Source organism: Pomacea canaliculata, linkage group LG2 (assembly GCF_003073045.1).
Source record: "Pomacea canaliculata isolate SZHN2017 linkage group LG2, ASM307304v1, whole genome shotgun sequence".
NCBI classification, from domain to species: domain Eukaryota; kingdom Metazoa; phylum Mollusca; class Gastropoda; order Architaenioglossa; family Ampullariidae; genus Pomacea; species Pomacea canaliculata.
This window is the reverse complement of record NC_037591.1, coordinates 43,057,276-43,072,566: the sequence shown is the minus strand read 5'-3', so window position 1 is coordinate 43,072,566 and position 15,291 is coordinate 43,057,276. Positions and strand designations below refer to the sequence as shown.

Genomic DNA, 15,291 nt, shown 5'->3' with positions numbered 1-15,291 from the left:
GAGGAACGGACTGACTTGGCGCCAGGTAGAGCCGCGCGGTTTTGGCCAGCTATAGGGTTAGGGGGTCAGTCCTTTTGTTTACTACAAATTATCCTCATAGTACTTAATTATTTCATTTACTGAGATAATTTTTTTACCCGTAAGGAGCGAAGGCTACATGAAAAAAAGCATTTTCTTTCATATTTTACTTATCATTGTCATTATATTGTTTGGCCACCTTTCTTTGTGACCTTTCCCTAGACTTCCCGCTTGTCACGTGGTACCAAAAGTACTTCCTAAATACGCATTGAAAATTTTATTTTAAAAAGAAACCACTTATTAGTTATTATTATTAGTTTGACGTATTTTCTATATTGTGATAGCCTTATTCAATCTTAATTTTGTTTAAAATTTAGTTGACGTGTATGATCACGTGACATGTCTCTCTCTTCATAAGCGAGGAAGGAGCACGCTGTGTGGAAGCACAAGTTAGACTTTTATCACTCTGTTCATCATGCCGGTAGGTCTGAGAGTACACGCTACATGATAGCTGCTATTTACTTAAGTATTTATATAAGCGTAGCATTAATTAAATGGAAGTTATTTAGATTATTATATTATTTAAGCTTTACTAGACCGGTCTCACAGTCGCCATATTGATTAAACCGCCATTTTCTTGTCGTCCATAAACTACTTATTGCGCTCTAAATAGCAAATTTATGAAATGCTTTTTGCATCATTCACTAGTAAAATTTCTTATCAGCGATGTGTAACAGAATTTTTTGGTCTTGCATTATTAAATGCACAGAGTATAAAAACCGGTTCAAGCACGTTTCGCATCAGTTACGTAAATGATTCGGCTATGGCGATTGTAGACTACAGATAATCTGCAAATCTTCAAATAATTGTTCTAGAGTTTCACTTGAGTAAAAAGTCATAGAAGTGACGAAAATTCAGAACTAGTATCTTTTATTGTCATTTTACCTGATCAGCGTTTTTGGATCTTAGTGTTTTTCAAAGGTTGATCGACTATCCGCTTTTCATGATCAGCGGTAAAAAGAGTATAAGCCTTGTTGATGAAACAGCCGATAAAAATGTATCAAACGTTTGTGTTAAGAAACTGTCAGCCCTATATTAGCAGTCGAACAACCTGATTAATTTTTTAAATATTATAATCCTTTTTTCCCTCAAGGGTTATGGAGGAGGCGGTGGAGGACGTCGCAGAAGTGGTGGTGATGAGGGTGATCATACAGATCCCAATTCAGAGCAGTTTAGAAAGCTGTTCATCGGAGGACTCAGCTACGAGACAGACGAAAAGAGTCTCCGAGAACATTTTGAAAGTTGGGGGGAGATTGTTGACTGTGTTGTGATGCGAGACCCAAACACAAAACGATCTCGGGGGTTTGGATTCATTACATACAAGCATGCAGAAGGCATAGATCAAGCACAAGGGAATAGACCTCACACAATTGACGGCCGACAGGTGGAGACTAAGCGCGCCATGCCACGAGAGGTGTTTGTTTTTTTCTACATTGGTTTTCTCTAGACATTGTCCCAGTAATCTTGTGCTTGTGCGGTTATGGATGAGATCCTCTGCTTCCTCAATCAAACATTTAACCCTAAATGGTCATTTGATTTTTTTAATATTAATTTCTGCCAAACGTGAAAACATGTCATTGTTAGCTAAATATGCCTTCCACTTTTAGTCCCCATCAAAAGTGGAAAAGAAGGTTTTGGTCTTTCATTTGTTGTGAATTATACTTTCATGGCTATTTCAGGCAAACTTCTCTTCTATTTCTATGCTTGTATATTTGAAGTGTCTACTTTACATGTGATAGAAAGGCACATAAAATGATTTTGTTACAGGAAACTGGTTCCCAGCAATCCGTAAAGAAAATGTTTGTTGGTGGCATCAAGGAAGACACGACAGAGGATCAAGTACGGGAAACGTTCGGCAGCTTTGGACCGATAGAAGAAGTGGACATGATAGTTGATAAGGCAACAGGCAAAACGAGAGGCTTTTGCTTTGTGACTTTCGATGATTACGATGCTGTTGATAAATGTGTTTGTAAGTATGTCTAATACCCATCTCTTTTAAAAGTCACCGTACCTTTTATTAACCTTTGTACATTATTCAAAAGGGAGGCCTGCACTGTGCTTAAATTAGAATTTTTTGTTGTTAAATTGTGATATATCTGGCTGTTGTCTTCCTGCGGTCTTAGCTGGTGTGTTTATTATCGTCTGTGGTCTTTATTCCTCACCTGCTCTCCACTTTCAGTCGTGTTCTTGATTGTCAGCAGGTGGACCTTAAATTTGCCATCCATGTAGATTTACACTTTTTGTAGAATAGTCTGCTTCTTCCCTTTTATGAGAGGGGAGAAAGCGCAGTTGACTGTTCAAAAGTAAAAAAAAAAATCATTGTACAATAAATATGATTGCTAAGAAAACTTTCATATTCATTTACAGTGAAGAAACGCCACAAACTGAATGGGCGGAGCGTTGAAGTGAAAAAGGCAATATCTAAAACAGAAATGAATGGTTAGTATATTTGCTTCATAATATTTTAGGCTTATGAAAATGCTATTTTGAAATAAAAAAAATTGTGTTTAAAATAAACTTGGCTAGCCCTCTTACCCACCAGTTTTTAGAGCAAAGATGTGCAAAGTGTAGACTATTGTGGTGTTTCCTAATGTACAATTATTTGACTGTAATACTGGTTTGATGCTTACCTTCCAGCTTATTGAGAGATTGTTCAACTTGGCTGTCTTTGTTTAAAATAGCTTTATTGTTGCATTTTATAATTTAATTCCCATGACCAAGTTTGGATTTGCATAGATAGTAATGCATTGAAATTGTTATGATTTCTAGCTGGTGGTGGAGGTGGGGGATCACGAAGAGGAAGCAGAGGCGGTGGGCCAGTGAGAGGTCCAGGAGGTTAGTAATGTGATATAAAAGTGCTTTCCTTGTTGATCATGTCATGTGTACCATAGGTCAGAGATAGCTTGATTGCTTTTCCATTTTGTCTAATTTTAAGCCGTGATCCTCACAAAACTTTTGTTAGTGTACTTATGAATTCTGGTTTCCCCCATTAACTTACCTATAGACTGGTCACATGATACTCCAAAAACTAACAATTTTTTAAATATTTAAATTTTTTTTTTTCCCGGTGATGAATGTTTCGTGCATAGGGAGAGAATTTTGCTTGTTTTAAGTAAAGTATTATTCTTCAGGGCGTGGAGACTTTGGTGGTTTTGGAGGAGGTGGCAGCAGCAGTGATTATGGAGGAGGTTATAGTCAAGGAGGTAAGGTGGTTCTCTGTATTGGCAAGCCTTGTTTATGTAGCATATACAGTTGGTCTTTTTGTTTATGATCCAGCTGTGTTTCAGCTGTAACTAGTTGAATGGTGAATTTTGATGGGTTTTTAACTTAATTGGACGTCTAGAGAATAACATGCAGATAGGCAATGAATTGAAGCAGTTACATGTTAGAAAATATTCTGGATAGAATTGTAAACTTGTGATTTGATGGAACAGGTTACGGAGGAGGTGGTTACGGAGGATCCGACTATGGTGGCGGTTATGGAGGTGGTGGCAGTGGCTACAGTGACTATGGTGGTGGCTATGGAGGTGGTGGTAAGAAAATTTTTTGAACATTTGTTTTTATCATTATTTTTTAAAAACTAAACTGGCTGTCATCCATGACAATAAATCTTGTGTTGTGAGAGCAGCAGAGGCAATTGTACCAGCACCTTTAAAGGCTGAGCCCACTGGTAACTGATTTGTTGATCAACAACTGCCAAACAGCTGACTGAGATAAATTCTTTATTGCAAGGAACAGCCAGTCTTTATATTTTATTAGTATTAACACATGCTATATTTTTAAAAGATGAGAAACTGTAAAATTAGTTGGTTTTTTTTCTAAATGCCTGTTGCGTGTTACTAAGAGCAACATTCGCAGCATTAAAGTTATTGTGTTGCTTGTAAAATAAAGTAATCCCTCACCACTTCGCTCCTCACCTATCTCGGCTTCACTATTTCATGGGTTTTTATAAGAAAATGGGGAAAAGGATTTGCGAATCAATGGTTCTTCGTAGACTTGCAAAATTCGATCATTGAAAAATATATAATATAAATTTTTAGAAACACAAAATGTATAAAAATATATTACTGATATTCTAACAATAAAGAAATGTTATAAATAATAAAATAAATATCAATTACAGTAAACAGTGCATGTATTTACTTTGAAACTTGAATAAGCATTGCTTGCCTGAGATGCTACTCGCCCACTCACAATTGTAAACAACACAAGGTTGGTTGCTAGAGAAGGGACCAACCAGATAGTGCTGTGTTGTATCCCAGCCCCCGATTTGCTCTGTACAGTGGCATGTTGTGTACTTGTTGTGTACTTTCGTTCTATTACAGGTACTATATTACACTACCGTACATATTACGTATTTGTTTTTTTATATATATATATTGTAAAGGTATGATACATGCCCCGAACAGTGTGATTATGGTTATTAAAGAAATGGGAAAGGCTTATCTAGCATTAAACTATGGGGGATAGTTTTAAAACCCTTAATATAGTGTACAAATACAATAATATTATACTGTTTCTATTCGCGGATTTTTGGTCTTTGTGGGTTGTTCTGGAACGCATCTCCCACGATAGTCGAGGGATTTCTGTATGTATTTAACGATAGTTGCTTTTATTATGACAAAAGAACACAGGAAAATGCCATTCATAGATATGTCTGAACGAAATAATTTGCAGCATAGACTGTTTTAGTAGAAGTGTTGGTAATTTTTCTTTGGGGAGAAAGGGTATGATCTTGTTGCGCAGTAGTTAGCTAGTGGCTGTTACTAATACAATGAAGGTTGGCTGTCCTGGGTTCAGCGCTCATCTTGGGCATACTGCTCACACATGCACCATTTGCTTATGGGAGCTGGGTGCCTTGTCATCATATAACCTTAGTTGATGACTTCGAGTAAAAGGCGGATTCAGAGTGACACTTGTGTAATTTTGACTTTATTATTACACACATTTACAGTGGCATTCTCGTCGGTGATGATTCATTATATGTTGTGAGAACGGAGGCCAATTGTGCCAGAGCCTTTGCAGGCTGAACCCACTGGTACAACTCTATTCTATTACCAATGACTGCCCTAGCGCTGTCTGAGACGAGTTTATAGCCACTGCTTCAATAAAGACATCAGCAGCTGGAACGTGAAGAGCTTTTAGTAGACACAGGTTTTTTAGATATTGGTTTCTACATTTATGAACATATTGAGTTGAAAACTAAAATGTTCATTCTATAACTCAGGTGCACACAAATTTAAAGCATTTTAAAAATAATTCACTATTAAACAAAAGAGCTTAATAACTCAAATTTGTAATGAAAGTTTTTTCTTTGGAATGGGGGGGGGGGGTGGTCTCAAAAAAATGTTCATAAAGCGTTAGATAAAACAGGGATATTCAGAAAATCACAAAAGATCAGATTGATCCCTTGTGTAATTTTGACTTTATTTTTACACACACTTACTGGGGCATTCTCGTCAGTGATGATTCATTATATGTTGTGAGAACGGATACCAATTGTGCCAGAGCCTTTGCAGGCTGAACCCACTGGTACAACTCTATTCTATTACCAATGACTGCCCTAGCGCTGTCTGAGACGAGTTAACAGCCACTGCTTCAATAAAGACATCAGCAGTTGGAATGTGAGAGGCTTTTAGTAGACACTGGGTTTTTAGATATTGGGTTTCTACATTCATTAACACATTATATCCAGGCCTTGACGTTTCTTATACCCAGGTACATACAAATTTAAAGTAATTTTTTTTTTTTTATTGTGAGTGATTTTTGTGGGGATGTCTTAAATAATGGTTCATAAAGTTTTGGACAAAACAGGGATATTCATAGATGACAAAAGTTTCGAGTGTGCCCTTGTGTAATTTGTCTGTTTTATTTTTTGCACACCTTTACTGTCTCATTCTCGTCGGTGATGATTCATTGTACGTTGTGAGAACAGAGGCCAATTGTGCCAGAGCCTTTGCAGGCTGAACCCACTGGTACAACTCTTTTCTATTACCAATGACTGCCCTAGGGCTGTCTGAGACGAGTTTATAGCCACTGCTTCAATAAAGACATCAGCAGCTGGAACGTGAGGAGCTTTTAGTAGACACAGGTTTTTTAGATATTGGTTTCTACATTTATGAACATATTGAGTTGAAAACTAAAATGTTCATTCTATAACTCAGGTGCACACAAATTTAAAGCATTTTAAAAATAATTCACTATTAAACAAAAGAGCTTAATAACTCAAATTTATAATGAAAGTTTTTTCTTTGGAATGGGGGGGGGTGGTCTCAAAAAAATGTTCATAAAGCGTTGGATAAAACAGGGATATTCAGAAAGTCACAAAAGATCAGATTGATCCCTTGTGTAATTTTGACTTTATTTTTGTGGCATTCTTGTCGGTGATGATTCATTATATGTTGTGAGAACGGAGACCAATTGTGCCAGAGCCTTTGCAGGCTGAACCCACTGGTACAACTCTATTCTATTACCAATGACTGCCCTAGCGCTGTCTGAGACGAGTTAACAGCCACTGCTTCAATAAAGACAGCGGCAGTTGAAACATGGGAAGCTTTTAGTAGACACAGGGTTTTTAGATATTGGTTGTACATTTATAAACATATTGAGCATGGACCGAGTTAGCCCTTCAGACAAGAATGAGTAGTGTACATACTAAGGATTGGAAGGATCAACAACATTACTGATAATAAAAGAAATATAGGAAAGCCAAATAGGAAGTAGGTAACAAGACTTAAGAGTGTCTCAATTCAGCAGAAGACGAGGAGGGAAGTAGCAATAAACTGTAAAGGGGCAGAGGGTTGAAAAAGGAGTAGCTGTGAAGTGTTGGGGGGTAATGCTTAAGGAAATGGTTTGTTTTCAGTGCGCATTTAAGAATGATTTGGAAGGATCCTATCTGAAGGGATGTAACTCTTTTCAGATGGGATTTACCTAGCCAAATGATTTGAATTTTTGTTATATAGTTTTGTAGTAAAATTTTTAAAATGATGTGAGTGGGTGGTCTGGCCTTAAAAGGTGTTGATAATCTTGATGAGTTAAAGGACATAGTTTCTGATAGGATACTTTCATGGCTGTTTTCAGGAAACTGGGGAGGCAGTGGTGGTGGTGGAGGAGGAGGAGGAAGTGGCTTTGGGTCTAACTATGGCAGTAGCTACAGTGGGGGGCCCGTGAGAGGAGGCAACTATATGTCACGTGGTCCAGGACCTTACGGTGGTGAGTTGCTGCTTACATGTAATATCCATTAAGCCTTTTACTGCATACTCTTTTATCAGGTGTATACTCTTCAATAACATTGTGCAAAATCTTAAACATTTCAGTGATGGCTTTTTAAAAGAATAATTAGTGGTTTAGTAGTTACTAAGCTTTCACTTTGTTTTCACTCGCCTTTTCAGTTTGTTTTAGTAAGCTTGTTTAGTTCAAAAGCTTATAACTTTATATTGACATGTGATACAGACCTGAAATTTGGTTATGCATATGTAAACATTAAAATGAGGGCGCTTTTAGAAAATGTTCAGTGGTTACTAAGCTTTTTGTTTTTCTTTCCTCGTTCTCTCGTTTTATTGTTACTTCAGAAGCTTATAACTTTATATTGAGAAATTTAAACATTTCTAGCAGGGCTTTTTAAGAAATATTTGATAGTTATACTTTTTCAAATAATAATTTCTTAAAATTTACCACACTTTTTTACAAAATTAAAAAAAAAATACTAGGACGATTTTGAAAAATCCCCCTCATAGGATGGTAGATCTTACTTTTAGGTAACTATTTCGAACAGAATTTTGAGTCTACTCACAAAATTAACGAAAGCTTTTTAAAATGTTTGAGCGCCATTTTGAATTGTTTCCATGGCAACCGATAGTGTGACAAGTGCAGTAAAACAATTTTTTGAAGTCCCATGCAAGTGCTAAATAGCCGATAGAAAAATATCCTTGCTATCTTGTGAACCTAAAAACGTTTTTTGCAGCTTAGACAGTTGTCTAGCCTTAACACTATGCCATTTCTGTGAATCTTGTTTCTGTACTGCTCAGGTGGCTATGGCAGTGGTGGTGGTGGAGGAGGAGGAGGTGGTTTTGGGGGTGGAGCAGGAGGGTATGGTCGTCGCTGAATATCTTGCTGCCATCAGCATCTGTAACAGGTGAGCTTATCTACGCTTTCAGCAAGGTAAACTCGACAACTTTAATGCTATAGGTTTTCTCCTTGAAGTGCAATTTAACAATAAACAAGGCACAAGCCACTACATAGTGTTTAGGCTTGGACATGCTGGCAAACTGACGATGGTTTTTTGGTTGTATCTAGGCAAGCTGAGCTAGAGTAGCTGCTACAGTGGACACAGGCAGGCAGGCAGCTAGAGAAGGCAGGGAAGCAGGCTCAGCTAGATGGACAGAACAGGCAGGCAGGCAGGATCAAAACACTTCGGGCAGGAAATTCTAATACAACACTAGGCTGGCCAAATGAACCGTCGCCAGTGGCAGGCAGGCAGGCTTCTTCAGGCAGGAAATAAGATCTCTAGGCTTATCCGATAAACTCTTGTGCAGGAAGGGAGCGAATATGATTTCATCAAAGTCTTTATTCATATTAGTACTTGTCGAGAGCCTGTTAAGCCCATGCAGATGTCCCACCTCGTAATTCGGCTTTCTGAGATGGATGCTGATGCATTTTAGATGTCGTGTCATTGTTTTTGCGCGTGATCCCTGTGTACTGGTATCTTAATGCTCTTAGGTATTAAATGTTGACCTAATCAAAAGCTGTGGACTGCAGTCTTTGTCTTTATGGATTTGCGTACTTAGCATGGCGAGAATAAGTGACATGAAGGCAGTTTTCTGTGCGTGTGTCTGTGTGTGGACATGTTCGAATTCAGCAAAATATAGAAAATGGCTACTAAAGTGTCTGAAACTAAAGCTCCTGAAAATACAGGAGAGGAAGCGTTAGCTTCAGCTCTAAATAGGCAGCAGCTGTAACTTCTAGCCACCGCAGGCTAGCAAGAGGAAATTTGAACAGTAGTGAAGACACCAGCTTCTCTGCATTTGTCGTCATAGTTGATGGTCAGGTATAGTATTGCAAAACATGGTTTCCAACAATTCAGTTACATCACATGTGGCCTACTTAATAGGGTACATTATTGTGAAATTATTTAGGTACCTTGTATGGAGCAGCAAATTCGAGCAGTTCGGCTTGATGTTAGGTTACTTGGTATATCTGCTTTAAATCCTCCTTTCGTGTCATGATGTATTGGCATTAAAAGGAAAAGTAATCTATATCTTAAGGGAAATTTTCTTTTTTGCTGCAAGAACGTTCAATTTGCACGTTTTGTCTTCTACCTTCATTTAAGGGTATTTAATATTGCTAGTCAGCTTTGAGTACTGAATGCTTAAAAAGTTTTGTTTCTTAATTTGGAATACAGATATTACCACTTCTGCATGTAGTCAACAAAGAGTTGGGAGTTGGAATTGGCCAAGCATTGAGGAGAGGCAAGTTTTATCACTTTTATGGTAGATATGATTGATCTTGATTATTGATATATGCGAGTACATATCAGATCCAGTGTGTTTAATCAAAGGTCAGTATAATGTTTTAGCTGTTTTTCAACTGTATTGAGGAAGCTGAGACCAACTTCTGAGTTAATGTGTTTCATCAACTCATTGGTCATTCTATAGACATTATGTTTGCATGTTATGCTGCATTTGTTCTTGTTTATAGATATCTGTACACTTGTTTGTGTATATGTTTTAGTCTCAGTTTATTGCGTGAATTTGTTTTATTTTTGTTAAGTGCTTCAGTAAAGCAGAGAACTGTGCCATAAAACTTTCCTTTATTATTAAATCTAATGTGACTGCATGCGATAATACATAGGCATAGCAGATTAGATTCCAAGATACCTTCAACAGTAAATGCAATGAGATTCAGACTCTTGTTGTGAATGCTAAACTGAAGATGAACAAGGTGCCTTATTTTGTGGTCCTTATTAAATAACAGTATGATTTTAAGAATGAGATCAAGCAGCATTTCCTTTCAGTTGCATCAGGTGCAACTAGTTTTTATAAAAATCAAGAGAAAGATATTTTTCTGTTTTAATTTTGTAGTTTTTGCAGATTCTACTCAAGAAATCACATACACCCACCCTCCTCCAACTTCTGTTTGTGGTAGTCATTCAGGTTGTTGCTTTTAGATAGTTTTAAACCAACTACCTGTTCACTATTAATGAAATTTTGTTTCAGGAAACTGCATGCATCAAAGAATGGGCACTTGCAATTAGGACTGGTCACCATCCTTCAGGTTTAAAAAATGTAGAGCAATATTGGTCAATGTTTTAAATGTCTGCAAACTGAGCCCAAGGGCTTTTGCTCCTGATAAGATTAGTAATGCAGAGTGGTGTGTTGGTGTAATTGAAGTGTAGGGGGTAATTTGTTAAAGGAATCCTTTACTGTAAAAAGTCAGTGCAAAAGGTTGAAATACATGTCATAATGAATTCTGTGAAAAGTAAAATCTTTACAGGAACATCTTGGTAGTCGAAAAAAGATGGAGTGAGAATAAATTAGCAGATAAACCTCAAGATACCAAGTTAAAGACTGTTAGTTGTAATGAATAACAAGAATCTGGAAAGTCTAAGTATGTCTTTCATTTTATTGAGATGATTAAAGCATTTTGTATTATGATCTAGCATGGTTGATTGTCTGGCTTCGGATTAGTTTATTTGTAACAAAGACTTGTATTTAGATCACCCTCTGCCAAACAAATACAGTAGTGCGGATAGCATGTAATGCCTTCCTCTTGACACCTTTTTAGCAAATGTTGACAGTTACTTTTTCTTCAGTTCATGTGAGTAGATAAAAGACTTTACTGATAGTGGAATTATGTGGTGACAAGCATATAGAAACAGCAGTATGCTAAGTCCTACAGGAACTAAATTGCGAGTTTTCGGGAAAGAATACTGCACACAGCTTTGGCTCTAATGTGATCCACAGAAAGAACTATAGAACAGCTTTTGTGTTACTATCATCAAAGGCTTAAAGTATAATGTATAGTTAAATCCAGCAAAGCTACCAAGTTGTGCTTGATGGATATTTTCCCCAAATTCATCAGTGGTTTTTTTATATTTTTTTTTTTTACAAAAACGTGGACCATTTGCACTTGTTGCATAACAAAGCTTATATGTGTTTCAAAACATTTTTCAAAATTTAAAGTTCATGTCTCTTTTAAGCAGTTTACACAAGTACATGTATTGAATAAAACTTGAATAGTGAGTTTCTGTATTAAAGCAACTGTGATTGTGATCGATACATTTTTGTGTAAGAACTGTCAATAAAATATTTCAGAATTTTCATTTTGTGAATGTTTATGAATGTGTGATGTTCCATCAATCAGGGTGAATATGGTGATAACCTCATCTAAATAAGCCTAAAGATTGAGTGCTGTGTGTGATCCCACATCTTGAAGCTGGAAGACCCAAGTTAGAGACAAATTTCTGGCATGAACGTGGTCCACTGATACTCTCAGCAAAGAGTTGCTTCTGTCCACACCTCAAGAGGTAATTTACAGTTTGGGCTTGAAATGAAACATTCCCTGGGACATGTAGGAAGAAGGCGAAGGCGTGCCCCTGAAGCAGCTGCTGAGTAGACGGTTAATTGTGATGGGACGAAGGCGGCCAGGGAAAGCTGGATTGAGCAGAAAGTAAAGGAGAACAGCAAGGTGTTTCACATTTAGGCGGTCCTCACGAAATAAGAGCAGTCATCGAAGACCAGGTTGTGCTCAATAACTTCGGTTGTTCTCCAAGGTGACCATGTTGATCTTAGTCATATCGGAATATGTCTAATTAATAACTTGGTATAGTGGTCAGAGAGTTAAATGCCTTGTTAGTGTAGACTGTAGAGCATTGAATACTGAGTATGCGGTGACAGACTACAGGAACATTGAGTATGCGGTGACTACATATTATTATATACATAATATTACTAACCCTACCCCTCTGGCCACTATACAGAGTATGTGGTGACAGACTGCAGGGACGTCAGGACAACTTTTTGCATGCTGAGTTTACCTTTTAGACAGCTATCTCTGTATACTCCGTATGGTGCGAACAGGTGCCCTTAGAAAGGTAAGAGCAAGCAGTACGAGAGCTAAAAAAGCCTGAGCAAGATTTTTCTGAAGGACCTAGAACTGCTTGTAGAAGAGCACAGTTGCAACACGGCGGAGGTCTTTCCACAACCTCACAAGGCTGCTCAATCAAGACTGGCACGAGGGGCTGTGGCAAGTGATGAGGAAACTCAACGTAGGTCTCGTTCTAACCGCTGACGTGTACAAACGCTCCAGGAGCTCATTAACAAGCAGGTAAGAGTATCCTCGACAGCAGTGGACGTTCGTTAGGCTACCCTTATTTTCTGGTGGTTTTATTTTAAATATGTATCAGGGAAATTTGCGAGAAGCCTTCCAAGACCACCACACCAACATGTCCATCGGTGGGAGGCTATTGCGGACGACATCACTGATGGCAGGCAGAAGCAGAGAGTTACAAGACCTCGCAGACTCGCTAGCAGTGGAGATCGGCAGGGAGAAGAGTGAACTCATTCTGAACGCCGCCGGGCATATACTGCCTTTGGCAGACAAAACAATTTTCTGGGAAGGATTGATATATTTTGTACAAAATCGTGAAAGGACTAGAGTCACTAGACGGTTTTACCAGCATCTTTCCTTCCTTAGTAGTATATACACAAGGAGGTGGTATATACACACATACGTCGCGATGCCCGCTGCGTTTCATCAATTTCCCTATTTATCATCGGCAGTTTGATACAGTCTTATAGTACTGCAGGGATGGATGCATGTGAAACTTACAGAAAAGAAAGACAACTGTGATCATTGCTATCAGCAGTATGTCAAGGAGTAGCTTCCCTTGAATCGCTGCACGGGTGACAGGACATATGGTGCACCCAGGCCACCCTGTGTAGAGGTTTGCTCACTGGTCCATCTCGACGTCCTTGTCTCACGTTACCAGTAGAGTCAGACATGCATTTAGTGCTTCAATAGTCATTCGTTTATCTGCCTGTTACAAAATGAACATATTGTTAGCTTGAAAAAATAACTTGTAATAAAGAAACGGCCAGTGGTGTTCACACTGGGGCGGTTTTCATTGTGTACTTTTAATCGAATAAGTTTCAGAAACTAACGACCCATTTCTTACCCTAACCCTTTGAAACCAATCTTCGGAAGTAGTACTGCCGTCTTTCCCCATCTCAGTAGGTCTCTTTTTTATTTTTATTTTCAAACGATCCTGCAGACTGGCCTGTTTAGTTTGTTTCTTGTTGCTCCCCTGAGGAGCATAGGGCCGCAACACACCTCGTCAGCGGACCTGGTTTTGGGCAGCCCCCCTCCCCTTCAGTTGGGCCCATGTAGTTCCGATGTCCTTTGCCTCGCTCTCTACTGTTCTTTTCCAAGTCTGCTTTGGTCTCCCAACTCTCTTCTACCCCTGAGGGCTCCAGTCAAGTGCCTGCCTGGCAATGGTGTCAGCTGGTTTGTGCAGGGTGTGTCATTTCCACCACATTTGTGCTTTGTGATGTCTTGGCTAGTGGCATTCTGTTTGGTTCTTTTCCACATGCTGCAGCTGGAGATCTTTTCAAGCCATCTTATTCCCAGAATATGGCGTAGGCATCGGTTGGTAAAGGTCTGGTTGATGGTGTTTTCTCTCTTCAAGTTTTAGTAGGTCGAGTAGGACAACCTTCACATTGGTGTTGAAGATGTGGGTCTTACTGCGGAAGAATAATTTTCGAGAGTTCCAGATGGGCAGTAGGCAGTTAAACGCATGCCTGGCCTTGTTGATGTGGATTTTGATGTCATTGTCCGCTCCACCGTCCTTGTTGACAATATTCCTCAGATACATGAGGCGGTCAATTTCCAGGATTTTCTCTCCTTGAAGTTGGATTGGGAGTTCCTGCTTGTTGCTAACTGCCCTGTGCTTTCCTTATATATATATATACTGTATTGTCACTTACCATGTTCATTTCTTTTTGAGGAAGTGAGGATGTGGATGAAGGATGAGACTGGTACAGACGACTAGCAGATCGTTCTTCTGTTGTTCGCTGCGTGTGTCCAGCCATTGATGTTATTATTTGTGTACGTTTTGAGATGTTTCAGTAACGGGATCCAAGGTATGGAACTGTGTAGACTAAAACCATCGAGATTTTCGGTGAAAGGAGTGACCTGATGCTGTCATTTTTATCAGCTGATCAAGAGGTCACCAGAGATCGGAGACGTTGAACGATCGGGAATGAAAGTAGAAAGGCAGCCCCTTGTTTGGACCAAGCAGTTAGCCACGGCATTTAAAGACGAGTTAAGGAAATCTCTGCCAGTACGCAGCTTCGAAATCAATGCAGTTTCCTGCCTGCTCTATTATTCTTCAATAAATAGTTGCCAACGCCATCTTGCATTTGCTGCGGAACTTTCTTTTGCATGAAAATATGGCGGCATCGATTCCTCATCACAGCGTGCTGGAAGACCACAAGCTCTCAATATGGTGTGTTGGTGATGGATGGACTTTTGATGAAGCAAGCACGGGGCAGTCAACTGGGCAGCGACGCCTTCGTAAGGCGTCAGGAATTGAAAGAAAGACCTTGCGAGATGAGGACGTGCCTCCACGCGGTGTGTGTGTGCGCGCGCGCGCGTTCTGTCGTTCGTGACAAAGAGAGAAAAAGGATTTCAACATATTCATATTAATCGGGGCAACGGATTATTTGGGAAAAACTTAGCGGGGGAAAAAACTAAAAAGTGGAAATCGTGACTACCTACAAGTGGAGATCCCTGCCAGGTGGCGCGATAACCACATGCGCTGTTACATTCTGTAACGAACAGGTGACTTGGGAGGGTAATGTTTACATCAGACATCGATAAAAAGAAGCCCTCTTCCCCGAGATAACATGGAGAGATTCACACACACACACAGAGTAAAAACTCTGTTTCGACCAATTCATTATATGATTTATTTTTGCATCATTAACTGTGAGGGAAAACCCTACATAATGATATTATCTATGGTAAACGTCTTTTTACGCCTTTTCTCTTATTTTTGCGAGCTTTTAAAAAACCGAAGTTGGTTGTGTTGTGTAATAGTTCTATTTTTATGTTTAATCTTTTTTTACCAAAACTGTGCATAGGCAGACACGACAGAGTACAGTCCCGATAAACACAAATTAACTCAAAATCACTTTACTATGTTTAAATCTTAAG

The 15,291-nt window shown here is 38.9% G+C and overlaps 1 protein-coding gene across 2 annotated transcripts; it reads left to right on the top strand.

Annotated features, from left to right (window-relative positions):
• Positions 1–376: 376 nt before the first annotated feature.
• LOC112557124 (heterogeneous nuclear ribonucleoprotein A3-like) lies at positions 377–10,433 on the top strand. Of its 2 annotated transcripts, XR_003097896.1 has the most exons (11): positions 396–499; positions 1,172–1,492; positions 1,846–2,047; positions 2,446–2,517; positions 2,848–2,913; positions 3,210–3,281; positions 3,513–3,611; positions 7,159–7,290; positions 8,106–8,212; positions 9,479–9,545; positions 10,293–10,433. XR_003097896.1 is itself a non-coding variant. In XM_025226772.1 (10 exons), exons 1-9 carry the CDS (start codon positions 494–496, stop codon positions 8,180–8,182), a joined length of 1,047 nt encoding a protein of 348 aa, XP_025082557.1. In that variant the 5' UTR covers positions 377–493; the 3' UTR covers positions 8,183–8,212; positions 8,374–8,823. The 2 variants fall into 2 exon arrangements, 1 of the variants encoding a protein (XP_025082557.1); XM_025226772.1 differs by lacking the exons at positions 9,479–9,545; positions 10,293–10,433 and adding an exon at positions 8,374–8,823 and having other exon boundaries at positions 377–499.
• Positions 10,434–15,291: the final 4,858 nt, after the last annotated feature.